Source organism: Gasterosteus aculeatus, chromosome 17 (genome assembly GCF_964276395.1).
Source record: "Gasterosteus aculeatus chromosome 17, fGasAcu3.hap1.1, whole genome shotgun sequence".
In the NCBI taxonomy this organism is placed as follows: domain Eukaryota; kingdom Metazoa; phylum Chordata; class Actinopteri; order Perciformes; family Gasterosteidae; genus Gasterosteus; species Gasterosteus aculeatus.
Window position 1 is genome coordinate 21242378 of NC_135705.1, and position 23312 is coordinate 21265689.

A 23312-nucleotide genomic window follows, 5' to 3' on the forward strand; every position below is an offset into this window, starting at 1 on the left:
GGTGGATTTGAAGGCAGGATTAGGTCCAGAGGATGTGGGTTGGAGTACAAATATTCATTAGGGGTCTCTACTCCCCATCTCATTTTCACTTTGCTGCAGTTGCTATGCACTTTGGGACGCAGCAACAAGCAACAGGGGCAGCGCATTCGGCTGATGCAAGTGCTATGCTGCCAATCACCGGGTTCATAATCTCCTTGTCTCAACGCAACCGTGAGCAAATGGATTCTTCAAATAGCACTAATGCTCTCCAGATGTCATCCTACATGGTCGCATGAATGCTAATGGGTCCCGGTAGCGTTTCAGCGGGAGCTCCAGTTTAATGTGATCCTATACAGCTGCAATTATATTTAAAGGTCACCGCATTATATTGCTTATTATAATGGACCGAGTATACTTCTCCAGCGTATAAATACCACTATCATCGCATTAATTGTATATGCTACCTGTAGCTTTTAACAAGGCCACGAAACTGATGTTTGCTGATATCTTCTTTTATTCAACCGGCAACGGGAGAAAGACAATAGAGCATCGCATAGTATTAAATCATTGATGAACAATGAGCATGACTCCTGATTTCAAACTCACTGCCCTGCAATTCATCCGTGAATGTTTAAATCATCTCTTTTGATCAATTACAATTTGAAATGGGATCGTCGGGCGGTCCAACATGAATTGGTTTGTTGTAGGTGTTTATTTGGCAGTTTGCTAAAACTATGTGTCAAGTTGAACAGCTAATTTCAATGAGCAGCAAAATTAAAGGAGAATAACTAGAGGGATAATAAAACGTGATAACACACGAGATTTCTCTGGTTTGTGTTATCTGGTTTTAAACATAAATACAAATCAGAAAAGTAATATATTATCTTTAAGGTTCGCGTAGGAGCAATGATGCCATGCACCACCCCCTAGTCTCCCCACCCCCACCCCCGTTCCTCCCCACGCCCCTCCGCCCTCCACTGCCTTTGTTCACATCACAACAAGCCCGCAGCAGATGGTGCTCTGCGTGGCCGGTGACTGACAGGCGCTCCCAGCCAATCGCCTGCCGGCCGATCAGCTGACTGGTCTGCACAGCGCCAGGTGTTTTTTTGTCATCATTTTTTCTCCTCCATCCGTCACAAGGAGCAGCAGGACGGCGGTGGGACACAGCGGCGCTACGACACCGAGATCATGCGTCTCTACGAGGCGCCCTGCGGCTGATCGGAGAGGAGACCAACGGCCCCGTTAGCGGTGATCGTGTTCACGGCGTGGATGTCTGGATAAAGGACCCGAACCTTGGGAACGTCGGACCGGAATGTCAACAAGGTGAGAGACCTGAGGGGAGGAAAGGCGTGTGTCCCCCCCCCCAAAGTTTCTTTATAAGCTGCATATTTGGTTGTCCCACTTCGTGAATATGTCCCCATGGATAATACATTAAGATGCACAGACTCAAGGGCATGCTCTGTTTTTTGTTGTTGTTGTTGTTGTTGTTTCGGGTCTGGTTTAAATGTCTTCTGAATCCCCAGAACAACATTCCACCCGTTTGATCAAAATGCATCGAACCGTTTCAATGCGTCAAAACGGAATTGCACATGAAACAAAGTTTGATCCGCTGCGGTTCATCTGCCGCGGCGCGACGTGCGCGTCGCACGTTGAGGCGTTTCGGCGGATGTCGCGTCGCCTCCGTCCTGCACGAGCAGAAAGTCGCCGGGTTCTTGAGACGCAGGGCCCTCTGCGGGGGGGCGCGGGGTCCATTGTGGTTCCCCGACGCTGCAGCTGTTGCGCCTTTGTGGTGGGAGACAGATTCAGGCCCAGCGGACACACCGTGGAAGGGTTGGGATGATGAAGGGAGTTGTTTGTACTCTGAGTCTTTTTGGACCTCCTTTTGAAGAAGTGCTGAGACACCTCTTTCCGCTGTGGACCTCTGGGTCAGAGAAGATGCATCCCAGTAGGAAACATCTCACTGCGTGCGGCTGCTTCTCATCGTCTTGAGGTTTATCCAGATCCAAACCCGTCTCATCCGTCTCATTGGATCAAAGGCTGTTAGATTCTCTCAAACTTGTCTGTCGAACTGTCTTCTCAGAAAGCACAAGCAGCAGACTAAATCTCTCTCAAAGTGAAGGCAGATGAAAGGATCGATCACCTGAGCGGTTTCTAGTTTGTAGGTCTACATACACACTGCACACGAGGCACACAACACGTCCATTAAAACTCTGTGACAAAAGGCGTGTCGGCGTGTGTGTTTGTCAGGAGACAGCAGGGCTCATGGAAAAGGGGGAGGGGGGTAAATGGATTCACCCCCAGCACCAACATCTAGGTCCCGAGGGGGCGGGTGGGTTATTCAGCCTTGGGCCTCACACCATTATTCCTCCAAGAAGGGCTGAGGCATTAACCCTTTGTCCTCTGTTGGCTTCCACACGGAGGAAAGCCACAGCTTTGCTCAGCCTTCTTCCCCAGACAGATGTTTCAGAAGCACATCTGTGCCGTACCTTTTTGGTTCTGGGAAAAAGACAGTTTGTGTGAGGTTGGACAGCAGGAGCTGTTTGGGGACAAGGAGCATTCCATGAGATGGACATTCGTCTCACTTACCATCAAATCAGCAAGTTTATATGCTAATGCTTCAGGTATGTTGGTACCTTGAAGTTGTAGCAGTAGGAAGACAAACGTATAATGTACGAGGGAGGCTGTATCAGCGTGAAGCCAAATCTGGTCCAGAAGCAGCATCAGAGCACGTGGTGCTGGACCCTGAAGTGCTCCAGCAATCTATATTGTTCTTATTTAATCTGGTGAATTTGGTACAATTGGTACAATTCTGCTGAGACTTCTTGTTGGTTAAACGTGAACTTTGAGAATCGTGGCAAACAAGCAGCTGTATATTCAACAACCCAGATGACCAAATGAGCCATTTCCACCTACAGGAGAAGCCTAACGTCAATCATCTAATGTAAATCTAGCCACACACACACACACACACACACACACACGCAGACAGGAAAGGTAGACTTGTAGACTCATCGGTCTGTCGGTCTCCCAGGAGGCTGTAATGTGAGTTAATGTTTCTTATTCTGCTGTTGATGCAGACGGATAAAGGAGCAACGGTTGAGTTTTCTCTTCATTTAACCTCCTTGTTTTCCCCCTCGTTGAGTTGTTGATCTGCCATCTAATCCTGGAGTGTTTTTACCACCTCTATTTTGTTCAGTTTGTGACAAGACGTGTTCCTGAGCTCCCTGGGGTCGTTTATCTCACTTGCTCCACCTGTAATTTGCTTTTGCTATTTTTGGTAAACTGAGGCTTGAAGGCAGACCGGGACCGTCAGGGTTACACCGCCCGAGGGATCCCAAATGCAAGACTCCTGTTATCCAGTGGAAATCACATGTTCATCTTCTCATGTCACACTCGGTTATTATCGCAGTCAAAGAAGGATTTGAGCCGGCGTGTCCTCAGACTGGGACAGTAGAGTACTTGGTTCACAGCGGTTCAGATGGAGACTTACAGGCGCCTCCTACACATAACGACCTGGATTATTAAAAATATATCTTTTTGTTGGTACTTGTCCCGGATATTTTCTCTGTTTTAATAAGAAAACTGTGTTCATCCCGCTCCTTGTGGTAAACCATCATCATAGAAAATGGTTGACACTGTATCAGCAACCTGATATTTTTAGGCCAAATCTTTGTGAAGCGATGCCTTTGAACTTAATTAACAAGCTGGACCACTATGAGCGACAGTAGGAATCAGGCATGCAATGAAAGCGGGCAGTCACACGGCTGCCAGGTCTGTTCAGTGCTGAAATGGCAACCTGCTGATAGTTATCGCTGTAGTTACTAGCAATGCCGGCCAAATACTTTTCAAAATAGCACAGAAAACTAACGCCTGTTCCCAGGCTGTTTTTGTTCTGTTGCTTCCAGAGAAAAAGATAAAAGACATTTTACAACAAATTGTTTGCAACTATAATTCCGTAAACGATGGTCTCCTGAAAGCCTTGTGCTGCGTTATACAAAAGCTCTGATCAATAGCTAATGATGCCTCGCTTGTAAATGACTACGAAGCGTATTCTCAGTTGGTTTCCATCACGCTGCAAAGTCCTCCGAACTTATTCTGCCTGCCGTCTGCCGCACCGTTGGTTCACCAACTGCATTGTTTTAGAAACACGTATTAACCGATGGTTTTCCAATGGAAACATAGTGGAGCGGTCGCTGTTTGTCATTCCACGGGTCCTCTTGACAGGTTCAAAGGTCGCCGGCTGACAAACTCTGACTTTATTCCTGTTTGCTGTCTTTGGTGTTTGAAGCTCACAGTGGACCTCAGGCGGCTGTCGGTTGTTGATGAAACATCAACAGGATGTTGTCAGGGGTTTTTTTAGTGCTCATAGTTACATCACAGCAGCTTTCTTTTTTTCTTTCAGCTAACCCATTTATTGTGTCATAGTTTGTGCGTTGAGTATTAAATGGGATCAGAAACTTCTTACAGTGCACTAAGAGGAGCAGAGACAAAGCTGTTAGCATTTACCGAATGGGGAGAATCTACGATTGACCTCGTTTGTGTTCACAGTGCGCTGCAGGAAGGAGCCCTAAAGCGCGGCGCATACCAGTCGGCACTGGCGACGCGTTTTTGGTCAGATGCCTGAAATAATGTCTGAGGCCAACACAAGCTTAAGAGATTTCATTGCTTTTATCTGCAATGTCAGTAAATACCCCTCTGGTTTTAACTAACAATTAGCTCAACGAGAGCATCAAACATCAACACCAGTCGTTCTTTAGTCACGTGAGCGGCGTTGAGTTCTAACCCTAAAAGATTAGCGTTTTACTTCTTTTGGTTACATTTGTGCTTCAAACGTTATAGACGTGGTGTGAAGATTATTTTGCTAAACAAGACAAATATAAATCATCTTATCTTAACGCATTGTTTAGTTTTAAAGCAAATGGAACCAACAATGTAATGGTGAGTAGAAATGTGCTCCATTGCATTTTGTATATTTTCAATTCTCTGTCCTTCCTTTTTGTTTGACCTTTTGGAAAATTATCATCAATGAAAATGCAGTCGCTCATCAGTCCAACAAAATGTAACTGTAAATACATTGTTTTTGGAGAAAATAATGTCAGAAACTTTAATTGATTAGGATGACTGTGGTGCACTGACAAACATACTTCAAAAACTGTCAATAATATTAATTATTCTATATTTTCTAATTGGAAATTGGAGATAATCACTGATAAAAAGTACAACAAAAATGATTTTCGTACTAAGATTTCCAATAAATAAACGGTCCGTTATATATGTGTTTGGGATTGCACTGATATGTTGCTTTTAATTTACGTGACCTGTTTTTGTCCTGCGGGTTGGAATCCAGTACGCCGCCTCAAGCTTATCTGCACTTCAGGATCTGCATCCACTAATCCTGACTGGCACAATGTACAGCGCTTCAGCTTAAAGAAAAGATTCTGTGCTACCCCCGTTTCCCCCAGAGGGAGCGCCCAGGACGGGAGGAGCAGAAACCGCTCCGGTCCCCCTGCTGCTGTTGTCAGGCAGTTTGCTTTCAGATGAGTTAGTCAGCTCTCTTGTTTGAAAGCCTCTTAAGTGCTATGTCCTTAAGCTGGTGTTGACCATGAAGCGGTGGTGGAGACGGCTGTGGCGCCGCGCTGCCGCCGTTTGCACCGGACGGGTTTCTCCTCAAGGACCGAATTGAGCATCGGGACTTTGGATACTGCATATGCACACCGTTGTTCAAGATGTGGCGGCAACTTAATCCTGTTAACAAACAATGATGAGGGATAAAACGGTTTCATGGAAACAATACGTCTGTACACAATATTTGCATGTGAACAGATTAATCGAATGACTGACGCATATCTCGTATGAAAGAGATAAAGACATTTGACACGCATCGTTTTCTCCAAATCCCCCAAACAAGACGGAGCGTATCAGTGTCACTGTATCAGTGATTCTCAGAGCCTAAGGCTGCTGTAAGCGTGTTAGAATGCTTCACCGTGCCATCATGCTGATGTTTCATGGTTACCATGTTCCTCCTCTTGAAATGTAAGCATGCCAACATTAATACATTATCACCAAACACAGAGACAGCTGAGGCAAATGGCATTGGCCCTTATCCAAAGTGGACAAGGTAAGAATTTGATTTTAGGCATTAAAAAAATATATAATAATTCATTCTGAGATGTCAGGGAAATATCATTTTAGAGAACTAGATGCACACTTTCTGCAAACCCCACATTGAAATATCTCCATCTCCATCCAATCAACATGTTTCTGAATAGTCACAAGCAATACAATGTCAGGTGAGTGTGCAACCCAATAAATATCCCCAAATAATTGGAAAGGAAAGTACACAAAGCGAACCCTCTAAAAAACACTGAAATCCCAACGCGTGGCAGCACGCGACAATAGTAAATAAGTAACGGGTATACCAGAACATTGCAAATATATTAAAAAGACTTGAAAGGAACATTAAATGAAACATTAAAATAGCCATAAATGTCTTGACCGACCTGTACTGCCGTCCCTCATTAAACAAAATATATGACAGTGATTCCCATGTGTTTACAGGCAGAGTTTTCGAACGCAGTATTCATGAGTACAACCTGTCTTCATTTTATTCCCTGGAACAAACGCTGGATCTCCTGCTGTGAGGGTGTAGCAGATGTATTTGTGTTGGATGAACAAAGCCACTGAGCTCGTCCTCACACAGTCCACTCCTGTTTTGTGGTTGCAAGTATTAGAGTTTGAAAATGCTACTCAAAGTTTTGAGCGTGTTCCTTCTGTACCCAATCATCCCAGAAAGAATCGCAGCCCTGCTGAAAACTTCTTTTTCATGTTTGCCCTAAATTCAGCATGCGGAAGACGTATTAAAAATGAAGACATCTTTTTTTCTTTGCTTTCTCTGAGGCCTGGCGCATACACATATCTCAGGTTTTAATGATGTTCGGAGAAGCTAATGATCAAGTCCTTTTGGGCCTGTTGGATAGATGAAAGCCCTCGATGAGGTCTGATTTGTTTCCAAGTCGCTCATTGCAGGGTTTTGTGCGGGCATTGTAACGAGCTGAACTTGCCTTTTCTTAAAGTTGTTGAGGCTGCACATAAGTCGGTCTCATAATGGAGATGCAATTGTTGTTCTTATTCAGTTGGTTGTCTTATGTAATTGCTTCATTTTCAAGAAACATAAAAGATTACGTTCTAATCCAGTACTAAGTGTACACTCATGTACTTTGATCCAAACATGTTTGCAATAAGTGAGCATGTAAATAAATGATAATACATTTTAGATGTGGTTTTCAGAAATAGCATATTTTTGATGTTATCTCTTTTGTTGTAGTGTGTTTTCAATGTTGTGCACCGAGGAAACCTCCTTTTTATTAATGTGTGTTTGAGTTTCTCCACACAGGATTAATAAAGCGTTCTAGTCTTAACACTGTTAACTTGCTGATTTTAATAGCTGCTGCTAAATTAGCAATACATTCAAAGGTTGCTGAGATCTTTCATTCAAAACTGCAAATGCTCAACCAAAGCTGAGTAAGAGACACCACCAAATGATGTTTTTTATCAGTTGTCTGAAAACAATACATGTATGTACAGAATTTCAGACTATCCATCCGATAGATGTTGACGTGCATCAGTCTGGACCAAACAGTGACAGAGCCCTCTGCTATTACTGAGCTATGCTTCTAGCGTTGCTGAAAACATACTTATGAAAATAAGATCAGACCCTGTTTCCTTTACAATGACATATATCTGCGTTGTCTTTCTTTTCCAGATCACTCTTGGGCTCCAAGGTCTTGTGGTAAATTTTTACCCCCTTTCAACTCCGCCGCTGGACTGACCAACCTAATCAGCAGAAGGTCTGGTTGATGACTGCAACGTCCTTGCTCCCAAATTCATCGGGCAGTCGTCCTGTCAAACGCCAGCATGGCTACACGGAGGTTAGACTGCTTACTTCCGGGCCAGGTGTTTGCTGGCCTGATGCTGGTATCAATAGGACTATCTTTCCAGAGCAATGAGTGCCCCCAGCTGTGTGTATGCGAGATCCGGCCGTGGTTTACCCCCCAGTCCACCTACAGAGAGGCTATCACTGTGGACTGCAATGACCTTCGCTTAACACGTATCCCAGGAAACCTCTCCAGTGACACTCAGGTTCTCCTTCTACAAAGCAACTACATTGCCAGGACCAATGACGAGCTGGAGCAGCTCTTCAACCTGACTGAGCTTGACTTGTCCCAGAACAACTTCAGTAGCATTCGAGATGTTGGCCTTTTCAACATGTCCCAGCTGACCACGCTTCATCTGGAGGAGAACCAGATCACAGAAATGCCAGATTACTGTTTGCAGGACCTCAGCAACCTGCAGGAGCTCTACATAAACCACAATCAGATCAACACAATCTCTGCAAATGCCTTCTATGGGCTCCACAACCTGCTCAGGCTTCACCTCAACTCCAACAAAATTAAGACCATTGGCAGCAAATGGTTTGAATCCACACCCAACCTAGAGATCCTCATGATTGGGGAGAACCCCGTTGTTGGAATAATCGACTTTAATTTCAAGCCATTGGGCAATCTTAGGAGTCTGGTTTTGGCCGGGATGGATTTGACAGACGTACCTGGAAATGCCTTTGTGGGACTTGACAATCTTGAAAGCCTCTCTTTCTATGACAATAAGCTTGTCCGAGTTCCCCAGAGAGCCCTCCAGAAACTACCCAACCTCAAGTTTTTGGATTTAAACAAAAACCCGGTGCACAAGATTCAGGAAGGAGATTTCAAGAACATGCTGAGACTGAAGGAACTGGGTATAAACAACATGGGCGAGCTGGTTTCTATTGACCACTACGCACTTGACAATCTTCCTGAGCTCACAAAACTGGAGGCTACAAACAATCCCAAGTTATCTTATATTAACCGCCAGGCCTTCCATGATGTCCCTGCCTTGGAGAGTCTAATGCTGAACAACAACGCGCTGAATGCTCTCTATCAATCCACGGTGGACTCTCTGCCCAATTTGCGTGAGATCAGCATCCACAGTAATCCTCTGCGCTGTGACTGCGTCATTCAGTGGATGAGCTCCAACAGAACCACCGTCCGTTTCATGGAGCCTCTGTCCATGTTTTGTGCCATGCCAACAGAAGTAAAGGGTTTGCATGTTCGGGAGGTGCTGCAGAATAATTTGGCAAACCAGTGCCTGCCCTTGATTGCCCACGATACTTTCCCAAGCCACCTCAACCTGGACATCGGCATGACTTTGGACTTGGACTGCAGAGCCGTGTCCCAGCCTGAACCTGAAATCTACTGGGTGACGCCAATGGGGAACAAGGTAATGACGGACACCTTATCTGACAAGTACAGCCTCAGCAACGAAGGCACATTGAGAATTACTCATATTCAGGTAGAAGACTCTGGCAGATACACCTGTGTGGCTGAGAATTCAGAGGGCGCGGACACAAGAGTGACGGCTTTACGCGTGAACGGCACTCTTTTTGACAGCACTCAGCTAATGAAGATCTACGTCAAACAAACAGAATCTCACTCCATCCTTGTCTCCTGGAAAATGAATTCCAATGTAATGACCTCCAACCTCAAGTGGTCATCTGCCACTATGAAAATAGACAACCCACATATTACTTACACTGCCAGGGTTCCCGTTGACGTCCACGAGTACAACCTCACACATCTACAACCAGCGACTGAGTACGAGGTGTGCCTCACAGTCTCCAACATCCACCAGCAAACACAGAAGTCGTGCGTGAATGTGACGACAAAGCAGGCGACCTTTGCTGTGGAAATATCTGACCAAGGAACCAACACTGCCCTTGCAGCAGTCATGGGAACGATGTTTGCGATCATCAGTCTGGCCTCTCTGGGAGTGTACATTGCCAAGAGGTGGAAGAGGAAAAACTATCACCATTCTCTGAAAAAGTACATGCAGAAAACCTCGTCAATACCGCTGAACGAGTTGTATCCCCCCCTTATCAACCTGTGGGAGACAGACAGTGAGAAGGAGAAAGAGGGCTCGTCCGAGACCAAACCCAGTCAGGTGGACACCACACGCAGCTATTACATGTGGTGAGAGCTGCGACCCAGTGGGACATATAAAGACATGTTTCTTTCAGGAGCACAAATATACATACTTGCTTCTTTGTGTAATTGAGTCTTTTTTTCTTTCATGTTTCCAGTTTGTTTTTCTTCAGTTCTCTGAGACTTGATCTTTGAGGCAATCGACGAACTGACATGTACACATCTTTAGTTTAGCATATTGCCTTTTTACCTCTAGCCCATTTTGACGCACCATGTGGCAGCTTTGTTCAGCGCCGTGGACTTTAGAAGTCACTGTGCTTTATTTTTAGTTCTCATTTTAATGAACACAGCATGAGCATTGTCACGGATTCAGTCTACGCAAGCATCAGGAGCTGAAATCCAACCTGTTTTTGACATGTTTTTTATGGCAGAACTGTTGAAAACTGCCTTTCTTTCTCCTGTAAAACAGTTTCACTGTTGACTGTTGTGCACTGAAATATATATAAATATATACTAATTTGTCTATCAACTCACATATAAGCTGACAAAGTGTTTAGACTTGATATGCTGTCTATTAAATAATGTTAGCCATTCCTATGTAATGTTATCAGCTATGACTTCATTTACTTTTTGAACATTAAATAATTATAATAACATAATGAGTGTTTGATTTAGATTTTAAGTTTGCAGATCAGCTACTGTAAACCAGCAATAGAAATATGAATGTTATGAAATAGGTGAATAGATGTAAGGCTTTTTCAATTTCTTAAACATTTCTTTTCTTATTTTGCTAGAATATGTCTACAATCACTGGTTCCGATGTGGTTTACACACACAAACATGTTGTTTATTCAAGAGCAAGACAAATAAAATCTTTTTTCCTCATATTTTCTAAACCATGATTTCCACACCAAGTGTCATTTTTACTTTAAGTATATATACCATGAATATGGCTGAGAGAAAATGTCATTTAGAGGTTGTAACTAAATATCTTGAGGCTTTTAATTGTTGCAGGGGACAATAGGCCGCAGACTAAATGCACTTTAACTTGGCTCAAAACCAAGACAGTGGATGTTTTGCCTGCGCGTTTTGATCGCTGTCTCTTTTAATTATTGCAGACTTACCTCCGTACCTCCAAAGCTTTAGGTAGGAAGCAACACTGGGATAATAATTCAGGTGAAAGATTCAGGTTCTCATAATGCTGTATTGTGGTGGAACGTGTACCACTATCTGTGTGAACATGGATCAACCTTTTCTCTGCAGGATCTAATGAGACAGTAATGTTGCGTACGACACAACGCAAACCCCAATCTCAGTGGCTTCGAGAAGAAGTGGATCTCCATCGGTGGGCCAGATGTTGACTGACAGATCTGGGCTTTGTTTTGCAATCAAACATTGCCCGCTTAGTTTCCCCTGACAACATGGCTATTCTCGTGCATAATGTCTCTTGTGAATAAGTATTTAATAAATCATTAGCAATATAATGCATGAATCAAATGACACTCGTAATCAATGTAAGCATTTCTAAAACTAACCTCATACTTTAAAAAAGGGTTATAAACAATGTATGAATGTTCATACATGGTTAAATTATACCCCAAGTAGGTGGTTTGAATAAATATGTTGTGGATGCACATTTCACATCCCAGATAATGTCCTTGACTGTTACAGTTAGTCACTTATAGGGCTGCGTGTGCATTGTGCATCAAGAAACACTGTTTCTACTGCGTGTATAAATGTCATGAGATTCTACAACAAAAATGACAGTGAATGTCGTGCAGCCTTTAGACCTGTGCAGAGAATGATGGTCAGCGGAGGGCAGAGCAACAGTAGGGTTGCATTTGTTAAACCTGCACATAGAAAGTGCTGCTTTGAAAGATGGACGGGCCATTACACGGCCCCAGTGGGTATCCTGGTAACAGACCGGAAATCAGCTCACTGGGACAGCTATCAATGAAGGCTTTTCAAAGCGTGCGCTGCAGCCTGCACCATGTCCCCTCCCAGTGGCCTGTTTCCATGACAACCCCTTCCCTCCATCCTCCTGCAGGTGCTCGCAGCTGAGTGAGCGAAGTCCCCAGAGCCTGAAATAACACTGACAAGGTCAACACCCTGCAGGTGGGAAAGCACTAAAACATCTTTTACGCTTTCACAGGTGTGGAGTGGGAAAAGCTGCCTCTTTGCACTGATGGTGAAGTAAAATAGCCTATTGAGCTTCTCAGCGGGGGGGTCGTGCCTCTCTTTTCTTCTGCTGTGCTTAAGGTGGGCTACGAAAAAATGCCGCAGAATCAGAAAGATTTGTTTTCAAAGTCTGTTGGACACACGAGGAATTTGTCCTGGTGAGCGGCGCATACAGGCATTGAACAAGAGAGAATACTGTTAAATTACCAGTAGAAAATACAAATAAAAAGTGCACAGGCAAACCGATGACAATACTACAGAGATGGGATTGATGGATGTGTGCGAGAAGGAAAATGTCAAGTCTTAACGGCGACAGAGAGACTTCTTTCAATGTTCAGATGATTTCCAACTCACCTTCCATAGTGCTGAGTTGTCTCGTGATTTCCTGTTTTACTTTGACCGCCTGTGTGCCGGTCCGATTGTCTTCGCTGCCCCTGATTGTTTCCACCTGTGCCCTGTGTGTGTGTGTGTGTGTGTGTGTGTGTGTGTGTGCGTGTGTGTGTGTGTGTGTGTGTGTTGTCTCCCTTTGTCCTGTGCCAGTTTGTCTTGTCCCATGTCAAAGAGAGCCAGCGCGCACCAATGTCCACTGTCCACGTTCGCTTTCTGTTGATTCTAGTTTATTTTCTAGATCCTTTTGTTCTTGTTTTCATTTGTTTGATTTGATGACTTTGATTTTGAACTCAGAAGTTGCATTTGGGTCCAGGGCCGCTGTCCGGGCGTGACGACATCTTAAGGAGCAGTCAACCTGCATACACGAGCAGCGCAGGTCTTCTGTCCCTGACGCCAGTGCATTGGGACATTTCTAATTTGATTGTTATTGGCCGAGCTGCGTCCCCTATAGTTACCGTTGCCATGCCAACTAAGCGTTCTTTCCCAAGCAGCAAACAACAATATGCAATTTACAGAGAAAATGACCACTCAGTTTTCAATGAGGTCCTTGACTTCAGAAAGAGGGAGAAACAAGCACCTGCTCATTTGCAGCCGGTACATTTTCTCATTGAATTGATTGACAAGGTGTGTCTAAGATTCCTCTCATTGATTGACAGGTGATTCTTCTCCCCCTCCGTTTGAGGCCGCGTGGAAGTTGGTGATGACACCACTTCTTCTTCTCTTGGTATTGAAGAGACTTCTAATATTGGTGGATGATGCAGTTCTCATTTTGTATATTGTGCATCCTAACGTCCAAATGATCAAGTGTGTGAGCGCTTCATGAGCACTTTCTGCATGTCTGCAGACTTTGAAGGAATTAGCCACAGTTCATAGAGTTGTGAACTAAAACAAGGGTTAACCAAGGTAATAAAGATGGATTGAGGCACATCGATGTCCAGCCTCGTATATTGAAGTCACACACAAAACGATAGGAGGCCACATTACACACCTGCTTTATTCATCGACCGATTCTTGGTAAAGTTGGCCATGCGCATGAGACTTTTGTTAACTAATTATGTGCACATAACACCACCATTGGTGTGTGTGCACATGACGTCCACACCATTGATGTTTCTGGGAGACGTACTTTCGTGGCATACATGCGTACTTTGAAGGCACGGAGGTCTGAGGACTGAACGGCAAAGGTAGAAAAACGAATGTAGTCTTTGCAGCAATAAGGCCAAACACGTAACACCTCCTTTCAGAGTGCTGGGACGTCTCAGCCTGGAGAAGCTGGTGCAGATTTGAGTGGGTCATGGAGAACATTTTGTTTTTATTTGTTGTTTTGCGCCTCTTTTACTCGCAGGACTTGTTGTGATAAGATAATTGCTGCTGCGCTGTCTGAATAATGGAGGCAGAACAGACGTGTGAAGACGTAATGCATTTTGGTAATCTCAATCAGCTGTTAAGTGCGAGATGAATTGTTGGACCGATAGTTCTGGTCTATTCTCCAAGGGACCAATTAAACAGCTCTGCTTTTTGCCTGCAGCATACTGGAAATGTGAATGTGTTTCCAGTCTCACTGCTGACACGATGACACAATGGCTTAGCGTTTATTTCTTACTGTCACGGCTGTCTTCATCCAAACAGACACCCGGTGCGCAGGAGTCACCGTCTATGAACAATATATACAACAATATACAAGACTGCAGAATAACAAAAAGACAATTGCAACGAGGACACTCGGCATGGTTTCAATGAGAAAAGGACGTAGCGACCGCCTACATCCGTTTGTATCAGTCATCAAGGTTCAAACAATGAAGTGACAATTCAATCAGAAAGGAGCCGCGCTTCATTTCTCTATTGATTTCCTGGTCATCAAAACAGTGAGAAACGTTCTCCTATAGCACCATTGTTAGTGTGTGTGTGTGCGTAGTAAGCGGCCACAGGCCACACACACGCCTGTGCTATGTTTTCCTTTGCGCAGTGAAGCAGCAACCACAGGAAGGTGGCAGATTTCAGCCTTGCATAGTAATATTTTCTAAATATTTGTGTCTGACCTTAAGCTGCCCCTGACTTTTCCTCCAGCACAGTGGTGACATTAGAAAGCAGGTCGGAAAAGGTCGACCATCTGTTGGCGGCTCTTGCCCCTCATTTACATTAACAGTTTATTCCCTTAGAAAGACAGTGTGCAACTTGTATCATATCTTGTAGCATCTTGGAAGTGTTATTTTCTCAGACAAAAGGCCTCGATGTGCTCCTCTGAGCTTAGACTTACCTGAGTCATATGGATGCCAATGTCAAGCCGACAAATTGCACGGATTCATCTCAACAACCATTGGATGAATTGCAAATACATTTATTACAGACTTGCACGTTACCAAGTGATAAGTCCTCATGACGTAACTCATGACTACGGCTGCTCTAAGTTTCCCAGTAATATCTAACAGATGGAGTGACTCCTGATGACTTGGTGATCCTCTCCATCATCAGGTGAGAGCGTTGGACATTATGCTGTCAGCCTGTCAGCGCGAGGAAGAGACAAGCGGAGACGCCACATGTTCAGAATACCGTACCGTGCCGATGTCTTTAACAGCAAGATGTGTCAACAGGAAGTAGATATATTCATAAACGACCTCAGTTTGTCTTCTCAACTCTGCGTGACACTCGTTCTAAAACGTTATTCACTGAAAAACATCTACAGGAAAAAAACCTTCACATTCTGGCATCTGGGCCGAAGTCAACTGACTGTTTGTGTCTTATATCCGCCGTGAATTGGACCTTTGGAACCAGCCCTTCACTTACATCCATTACATGGCTGTTGTCAGCATTCAGTTAACCACATCTCAGACCTTTAAGCTCTTTCCTTGTTTACTCGTCAACAACATGCAACATTTAGTTTCTCTAAATTAGATTTTAATGTATAAATGATTAAATGTATTTTTCATAACACATTTCTTTCTGATTTTATGCCCCAACTCTAAACGTGATGATCACATTCCATGCAGGAAACAAAGTTGTCTTCCTTTGTTTAAAAGCTCATTTTCTTTTCCATTATGATGACGCACCATTAGAAGACGCTCATTGCTGTGTGTTGTAATCTTTCCGACTGTAGATTGGAACAAACACATTTCATGCTGAAGGGAAAACGTAAAAATATGCAGCCGGGTTCTTTGCATGATCATTACCGACGAGGGGCTGTAAATGAGCAGTGAGGACAGCGTCTGCTAATGATGACTAACGGGCCTCAACTGTCCAGCCGGATTGAAATGAAAAAAGGGACATTAAACACCGATTTAATGAAGGTTCCAGGTGGTTGGGTGAACTGTCTTTAAAACAAAGAATGCAAACAGATTGACTCTTTATTCTCTACGCAGCCCGACGGTCCCACCATTACACCTCATTTGACCCAGTCGCTGACCCACAGCTGGTTCACTTGGAGCAGGTAATGATTGTTTCAGCTACACAGTAAATGCGCCCGGCCGACTTGATGCGTGAAGGCTGTGCGTTGATCTCTGAAGATTATGTTGAGACGTTATTGCTTTTTTACTAAGTAGAACTGTGTGAGATTTGTATCTCTCAATGTTTTACTTGTGGGGGCAAAAATATCAATTCAGCATGAATCACCTTCAAATCGAGCTGCTATTAACTAAGGGACGTGTCCATGACGCGGACAATGATGCCTTCTGTCCCCAGATGGTTTGTTTTGCACGTCAGGGTCCAATATCGTAGCATCACAGAGTTGTTGATCATTAAAGAGATTAATCCGCAAATGAACCACTAGAGGCACATTTTCAGGAGCTGGGCAGCTTTATTCACAGAGCTGAAGAAAAAAACACTAATAAAATAAACATCCGGCATTTGTGTAACAATAAGAAGAGCAAAAGAACCCGATGTATCCATCAACACAACTGATGCCTAAACACGTACATGTATCTCGAGTCGTCGCTTAATTGCTTTACAAGATGTTGTGGTGTAAGTGAAGCACGCGGTCACTGCAGCAAAGGGAGGAAACCTTTTTCACTGAAAGGTTGGAACGCAGTCAAATTTAGGTTGTTGGTGAATTTGAATCTTTATCTTTTGTGTTTTTTTCTCACCTTATTTTCAAAATGCAATCCCTGATTTTTCCGATCCTCTCCGTTTTCCTCCTTTCATGGCCTTTGATCAACCGTAGTAGTTAGAAAGAAGAGCAAACCTCCGCGGTCCTCTCGTTCTAATCATGCCTACTAAGGCTGACAAAAGGCAGAGGAGGAAAACCTTTGAAATTCCCTTTGTTCGTCCACTTGATGAAGCTGTGAGAGGCAGCGAGTCAATCGGCACAGCGTCACGCTGGACAGCAGAGAACGTGCTCCATCGGGCCTCCGGTCCGGTAACTTCACAACCAATTGTACTCAGCAAGTTCTGCTCCGTTCAGTGTGTGTGTGTGTGTGTGTGTGTGTGTGTGTGTGTGTGTGTGTGTGGGGGGGGGGGGGTTCCTGGACAACGGGGCCTATTAAACACTCCCAACATTCAGGAAAGCTGTCTCATCCAGTCAGGAGACACAATGATGTCAAGTCATATTAGAAACACCAGGAAAGGCCATTTTAAAGACGACAAGAAAGTAAGCGGACATTTGGATTATGGATTAGGACCCTCGACGGAAATTAACCTGAAATCTCAAAAATGCTGTTAAAGATCCGATCATTAATAGTTAGACTGAGCACTTAATAATGCGTCTTGTTATCAAGACTCTAGGATGGAAGCACATTAGGCAGATTATGCAACTCTTTCATCAAATCCTTAAAAATGCACTCATTTATTCAGGTGATAATCAAACCCAGGACCTCGATGCCGTGCGGCGACAGTGACAACCACCACAACACCGTGCAGCTGTTGTGTTTGTCTCGTTGTGTTGAATGGACACTAAACTAAGATGGTACAAATGTCTGTCATGTATTTTGAACAATCTGATTGTAGATTGTAACAGTTGATCAGTCTTTGTCAAATCAGTTTATTGTCATACATTTGTATCACGTCTCAGTGTTTGATTTGAAATGAGAAACCAGCCGCACGACAAACAACTGACGGTGCTCATTTTGCCCAAGAAAAAGATGATTATTCTCAGAGGGAAATCCTCCGTCGCTTGTGTGCAGTCGGAAATGCTGGCTGACGATGCGACCTCCCACACATCTGTCTCAACGGGCCACCAGAGAATAAACCACTGCATACAAATACAGATGACAGCACATCATAGAAAGGTTAGTCACGGAAACACGCTACACAACGTGCAGCGCCTGAAGACACAACAAAGAAGGACTCAAATAAGATGACGTGTCCTCTCTGGGGACTACTTAGTGCACAGGAACCATCTGACTGGAGACACAGTTCATCTCTCTTCATGTCTGCATGTCTTTCAGTATCGTCTTCTACCCACAAGGCCGTGGTGCAACGTGGTTTGCCCATATGTGTTGTCTAAATAACTTCCCCTGGCATTTAATGTGCCTTATCTTGACGAAGGGAATATAGAAGGATTGTAAGAATTAACACATTGCATCCACTTTATTGCAGTTTAAAATGTTCGTCATTTGCTTAATTGATCGTTTATCTTCCAGTTCATTTCAAATGTGAATTGACAGGAAGAGTCGCGCCACCTGGCGGCCTCGTGCTGCAGCTGCAGGTGACTGGGTCCACAGTGTCCCGGTGGAGACCGTTGAGACCCGCTCAGACCGGATGGAGAAACCAGGCGCTTCCGGTGACGCAGTGGCAGCAGGCGGCCTGCGGGGGGCGCGTGACTGCGGTCAAACCACCTTCTGCTTCGAGGGGACTTCTGTCCCCGCGGGACACGTTGGACATGAGCGCGGATTTGAGCAACTGCCTGGAGAAGGTCCCGGTTCTGATCCGGAGGAGTTCTGCGGCTTTCCCTCAGTTCCAGGTAACGTTTGTCTCCGTCTCCGGCGGGACAGTCGAGCCTCGACGTCCATCACGGCGTCCGTCCCTCAGCGTGCGAGCGGAGCGAGGGGGTCGTTGTCTCACCCGTCTAGTGCCGACAAACACACGTGTAATAAGACACGTCGAGGCAACAAACACCCGCGTGTCACTAACAACAACAACAACAACAACAACAACCTGCGAGGCCTTAAAGCAGCGGAAGGGACCGAGCTTCATTTACTGTGAACTGACACCTGTTTGTCCCCGTCACCCACAATGCATGTGTGTGCTGTATACATGTGTACATGTGTGTGCTGTATGCGTGTGTACATGTGTGTGCTGTATGCGTGTGTACATGTGTGTGCTGTATGCGTGTGTACATGTGTGTGCTGTATGCGTGTGTACATGTGTGTGCTCTATACATGTGTACATGTGTGTGCTCTATACATGTGTACATGTGTGTGCTGTATGCGTGTGTACATGTGTGTGCTGTATACATGCACACATGTGTATGTGTGTGCTGTATGCGTGTGTACATGTGTGTGCTGTATACATGTGTACATGTGTGTGCTGTATACATGTGTACATGTGTGTGCTGTATACATGTGTACATGTGTGTGCTGTATACATGTGTACATGTGTGTGCTGTATGCGTGTGTACATGTGTGTGCTGTATACATGTGTACATGTGTGTGCTGTATACATGTGTACATGTGTGTGCTGTATGCGTGTGTACATGTGTGTGCTGTATACATGTGTACATGTGTGTGCTCTATACATGTGTACATGTGTGTGCTGTATGCGTGTGTACATGTGTGTGCTGTATGCGTGTGTACATGTGTGTGCTGTATACATGTGTACATGTGTGTGCTGTATGCATGTGTACATGTGTGTGCTGTATGCATCACACACACAAATCCTACCCTGCAGGAGCTGCAACGTATGAAAGGAAACGCAGAGTTACCAGCAGATGTCAGCAAAGGATCACAGATAAACCCTCTGACTACAACACGGCGTCTGTGACACCGTTGCTGTGTTTCCTTTGCGCGTGGTTTTCATCGTCAACGCAGAATGTGGTAATGTGGTTGTCTGGGTAGTTTTATGGGTTTCATCTTTGCAGTTCAGACCGGTTCTCAAAAACTTTGCCTACAACAAACTCATTCATGTCCTGATTGATGTTTCTGTCTTTAACGTGTACTCGTAGCGTCTCCAGAGGTCCTGTTTTGCCGTTTTACTGTCAGTAACAGCAGAAACGAGCAGCGGGCCTTGAGAAGAAGCTTACAGAAGACGCCTGCAAAACTGACATCAACGATTCATCAATTATCAAAGTAGTTAGTTTGTCATTGACCGTTGTCCCTCTTCAGTACTCCCCAGATAACGTCCAGGGCCCAGGGTGCACCACGGACCCCAGCGAGGTCACCCTCCCCGGCTGCTCCTGCCGCTCCGCCTCCTGCTGCCCCGACACCTGCCCCTGCCTGCGGACGTGCGGCCGCGCCTACGACGGCGCCCTGCTGGCCCTCGGCCCGGCGGGCTCCGGCTACTGCTCCCCGGTGTTTGAGTGCAACGCCCTGTGCGCCTGCAGCGACGCCTGCTCCAGCCGGGTGGTGCAGGGGGGGCTCCGGCTCCGGTTGGAGGTTTACGCCACAGAGAACAAGGGCTGGGGGGTGCGGACGCTCCAGGCGATCCCACGTGGGACGTTTGTGTGCGAGTACGCGGGCGAGGTGATCGGTCTGGAGGAGGCCCGGCGCAGACAGCTCGCCCAGAGACCCGGGGACAATAACTACATCATCGCGGTGAGGGAGCACGCGGGCGAAGGCTCCGTCACCGAGACGTTCGTGGACCCCGCCGCCGTGGGGAACGCGGGCCGCTTCCTCAACCACTCGTGCCGGCCCAACCTGTTCATGCAGCCGGTCCGCGTGCACTCGCTGGTTCCCCGGCTGGCGCTGTTCGCCGGGCGGAACGTCGCCGCGCGAGAGGAGCTGACGTTCGACTACACCGGCGGATACGGCAACCGACTCCCCGCGGAGCGGCTGGACACGCCGCGGGACGGTGGGACGGACGGACTCCAGAGGAAGGAGTGCCACTGCGGTGCCAACAACTGCGGTCGCTTCCTCCCGCTGGATTTATCCATCATCAACGCGAAATAGCTCGATGCAATCGTACGTCACGTGTTATTATCTAAATGTCAAGTTTTCAAATAAAGGGATGTTGACTTGGTTCCGTGTTTCCATCTCGGCTGATTGAATAAGTGCAGCTGGTTGGCGGCTCCAGTCGGCCGGAGGAGTCACGTCTGCGCCTCATTGCGTAAAGGTCAGGTGACCAAACAGGAAGCGATGACATGATGTTATTTTCTACACAGCCTGTTCTTGCACAATCGGTTTCCTCCACCAGGGGATGTTTGCTCTGTGGAAAGATGCCATTTCTCACCCCACACGTGTTCCCCGGCGGAGCAGAGGCATCGTTTGCTGTGACGGAGAATGGAGGAGTTCTGTTTAATAGGTCTCTTTTTATAGATAAATCGATTCCTCCACCTCCACAGTCACCCGGGTTTTTTGCAGAAATGTGTCACCAAAGTGCTCAGTTAAAGAAATGACTCTTTAGTTTCGATCCACTTGACATTCCCCTTCAATCCACGCAGCGTCTCCTTGGAGGTTTTCTCAGCTCCTCGTTGCACTCAGACCTCAGAGAGCTGGGACCAATTTAAAAGGGCCAGAGGGTAATTTTTAATATAGAAACCAAATTCATTCCCTTGTCAAAGGGGGGGCCGAGGTGTCCCACTTCAGCGTGATCATTCTGAAACCAGGACTCGCTCTGCTTCGCGTCTAGACCTGCTTTCATCTTATTAATATCCACATCTGGGTTAATGAGGATGGGGACCAGTGCTGCAGCCACACGGGGCTGGGGGGGATCCAATGATGGTGGGGGGCGGAAGGCCTCTGCCGACAGGAGACTACGGTCAGTCTTATTGTTTTTTGTTTCAACCCGTGTGGAGGCTCAGGGGCGCTACGACGCGCTTCCTGAGAGGATGAAAACGCCACGTTTCTGTCTCTGTCGAGCTTTAAAACGACAATACAAGCTTCAATCTGACAGAACAGCTGGAGCGCCATTACAAAATACACATCTTTAATAATTCGGAAGGGTAGTGTAGAAACAAGGCCCTGGCTCAGGGTCAGGGTCTACCTCAGTTCCACCTGTGTGGAGGTTTATTCTGTCTAGTGTCACCCAGTGAGCTTACCGACCGTAGGCGCAGCATGTGGTGCATGTCGGACAATACTTCCTGTCGTGGTTTCAAATGTTTGTAAAACAGTAACACGGTGTTTCATGCTAAAGGCCCAAATATTCTCACCCTTAAACGGACCTCGTTAGAACTCCGGCTGTGGCTCGGTCAACGATTTAGTCTCTGACAAACGGGTTTGTAGTTTACTGCTGAAGGTTTATTCCTCTTTCTTTAGGGGATTTGGAGGCGTATTAAAGCCTGGACACAGACAGCATCTGTAAAGTGCACTGACTGACTCTAAATAATACTGTTTAATTGGTCGTAGCCCCACTTTGATTTGGTCTAATACGACTTCTGCCTTAATGTATTGCTGAGTGAAACTACACTTTGATGAGAAGTCATGCATCACATCGATGAAGGCGACGCTATTTCAGGGTTGAACGGCCAGTGGAGAAATCCCAACGGGCATTTCATTTGTTGGAAAATAGGGCGCCTCTGATGAGGGAGCAGATGTCCTTGACTCCTGCAGCCGGGTGGAGAAAAGAAGAAAACTAGTAAACTACTACTAAACTACTTAACGCATTTTAATGTCCAATTTGAAAACCAAACATGTCAACTCTTGACTTTGTTGTGAATGTAGGAAATGTTGCTGTCTCTTTTCAACCATCCGTTGTAAATCGATGCAGACTAGACGTGCCTGTTGAATTAGCCCGATAGTTTTGTATAACTGAACCCCGTCCTGTCCCGACAGACCTATTGGAGGAGCTTGTATTTAGCAGATGTCATAGGTAGATTTAACCAAACTGGCTCCTCCCATCACAGATGTTAAGTCATATTTGTCCCAGGACACCTGCAGTGTCTCAGCAGGATGTTCACCTGTGCACAGCGGCCCTCACCACTGATCAGACACAAACATGCGTATCTTCACACCTACGCTACGTTTGAAGCACATTTATTCCCAGCTGAGCAGTTTGAGATATTTGGGGTCTGCTTGTGAGGGGCATGATGCTACTTCACTGGGTATACGGTTATTTTCCCAACAACCTGGTAATGACATAACAAAATCTCCATCTTTGTGTCCCACTGCCGTCCCGCTGAGTCTGCGTGCTCGCCATCGTGGGAGATGCTCATCAGTCGTGGATCACTTCCTTTAACAAAAAACTTGAATCCATCACAACCGTTCCTGTGCACACGGCGCCGTGAATTACGTTGGATCTGTTTAACGGTTAAAATAAGTCAATTGTGTCCTATTTGATAGTTGTGGGCAGAAGCAGGTAGGCAGCAGTGAAAGAGAAGCAAGGAGCCTCCACCCTGCTGATCCTCATTACCTGCAGGTCAAGCAGCTTACACAACATGTTGTGCAGGTGACGTCTGACCACCGCCGGCCCGTCGCTCTCCTTCAGCGGGATTACTTCAAACAGGAAAGTCTACCATGTATTTTTCCCCACAGAAACCTGCCAATATATTCCCCCGCCCCCTGTTTGTGTCTGATGTGGCGTATTGATGATGCCGTAACCAAGGGGACGCGCTGGAGTGATCCTCCCTCACAGCGCACAGCGCTTGTGAAGAGGACTCCAGGCAGTTGTTGGATCTGGACAGAAACATGCGCACAAGATGTCACCTTAACGCCGTTATTATGAATAACGGGT

The 23312-nt window shown here is 45.8% G+C and overlaps 2 protein-coding genes across 2 annotated transcripts; both read left to right on the top strand.

Annotated features, from left to right (window-relative positions):
- The first annotated feature begins 950 nt into the window (after positions 1–950).
- lrrn1 (leucine rich repeat neuronal 1) lies at positions 951–10888 on the top strand. Its single transcript, XM_040204452.2, has 2 exons — positions 951–1302; positions 7742–10888. The coding sequence occupies exon 2, from the start codon at positions 7894–7896 to the stop codon at positions 10042–10044; it is 2151 nt and encodes a 716-aa protein (XP_040060386.1). The 5' UTR covers positions 951–1302; positions 7742–7893; the 3' UTR covers positions 10045–10888.
- Positions 10889–17939: 7051 nt separating this feature from the next.
- setmar (SET domain and mariner transposase fusion gene) lies at positions 17940–20663 on the top strand. The gene is made up of 2 exons (XM_040205013.2): positions 17940–18450; positions 19811–20663. The coding sequence occupies exons 1-2, from the start codon at positions 18370–18372 to the stop codon at positions 20591–20593; spliced, it is 864 nt and encodes a 287-aa protein (XP_040060947.2). The 5' UTR covers positions 17940–18369; the 3' UTR covers positions 20594–20663.
- Positions 20664–23312: the final 2649 nt, after the last annotated feature.

What these genes read in the sequence shown, in the direction of transcription:
- setmar (XM_040205013.2), top strand. Translation starts at nt 18,370, where the DNA reads ATGAGCGCGGATTTGAGCAACTGCCTGGAGAAGGTCCCGGTTCTGATC. An exon ending in CGGCTTTCCCTCAGTTCCAG is followed by an intron (nt 18,451 to 19,810) that starts GTAACGTTTGTC and finishes GTCCCTCTTCAG; the next exon opens with TACTCCCCAGATAACGTCCA.
- lrrn1 (XM_040204452.2), top strand. Translation starts at nt 7,894, where the DNA reads ATGGCTACACGGAGGTTAGACTGCTTACTTCCGGGCCAGGTGTTTGCT.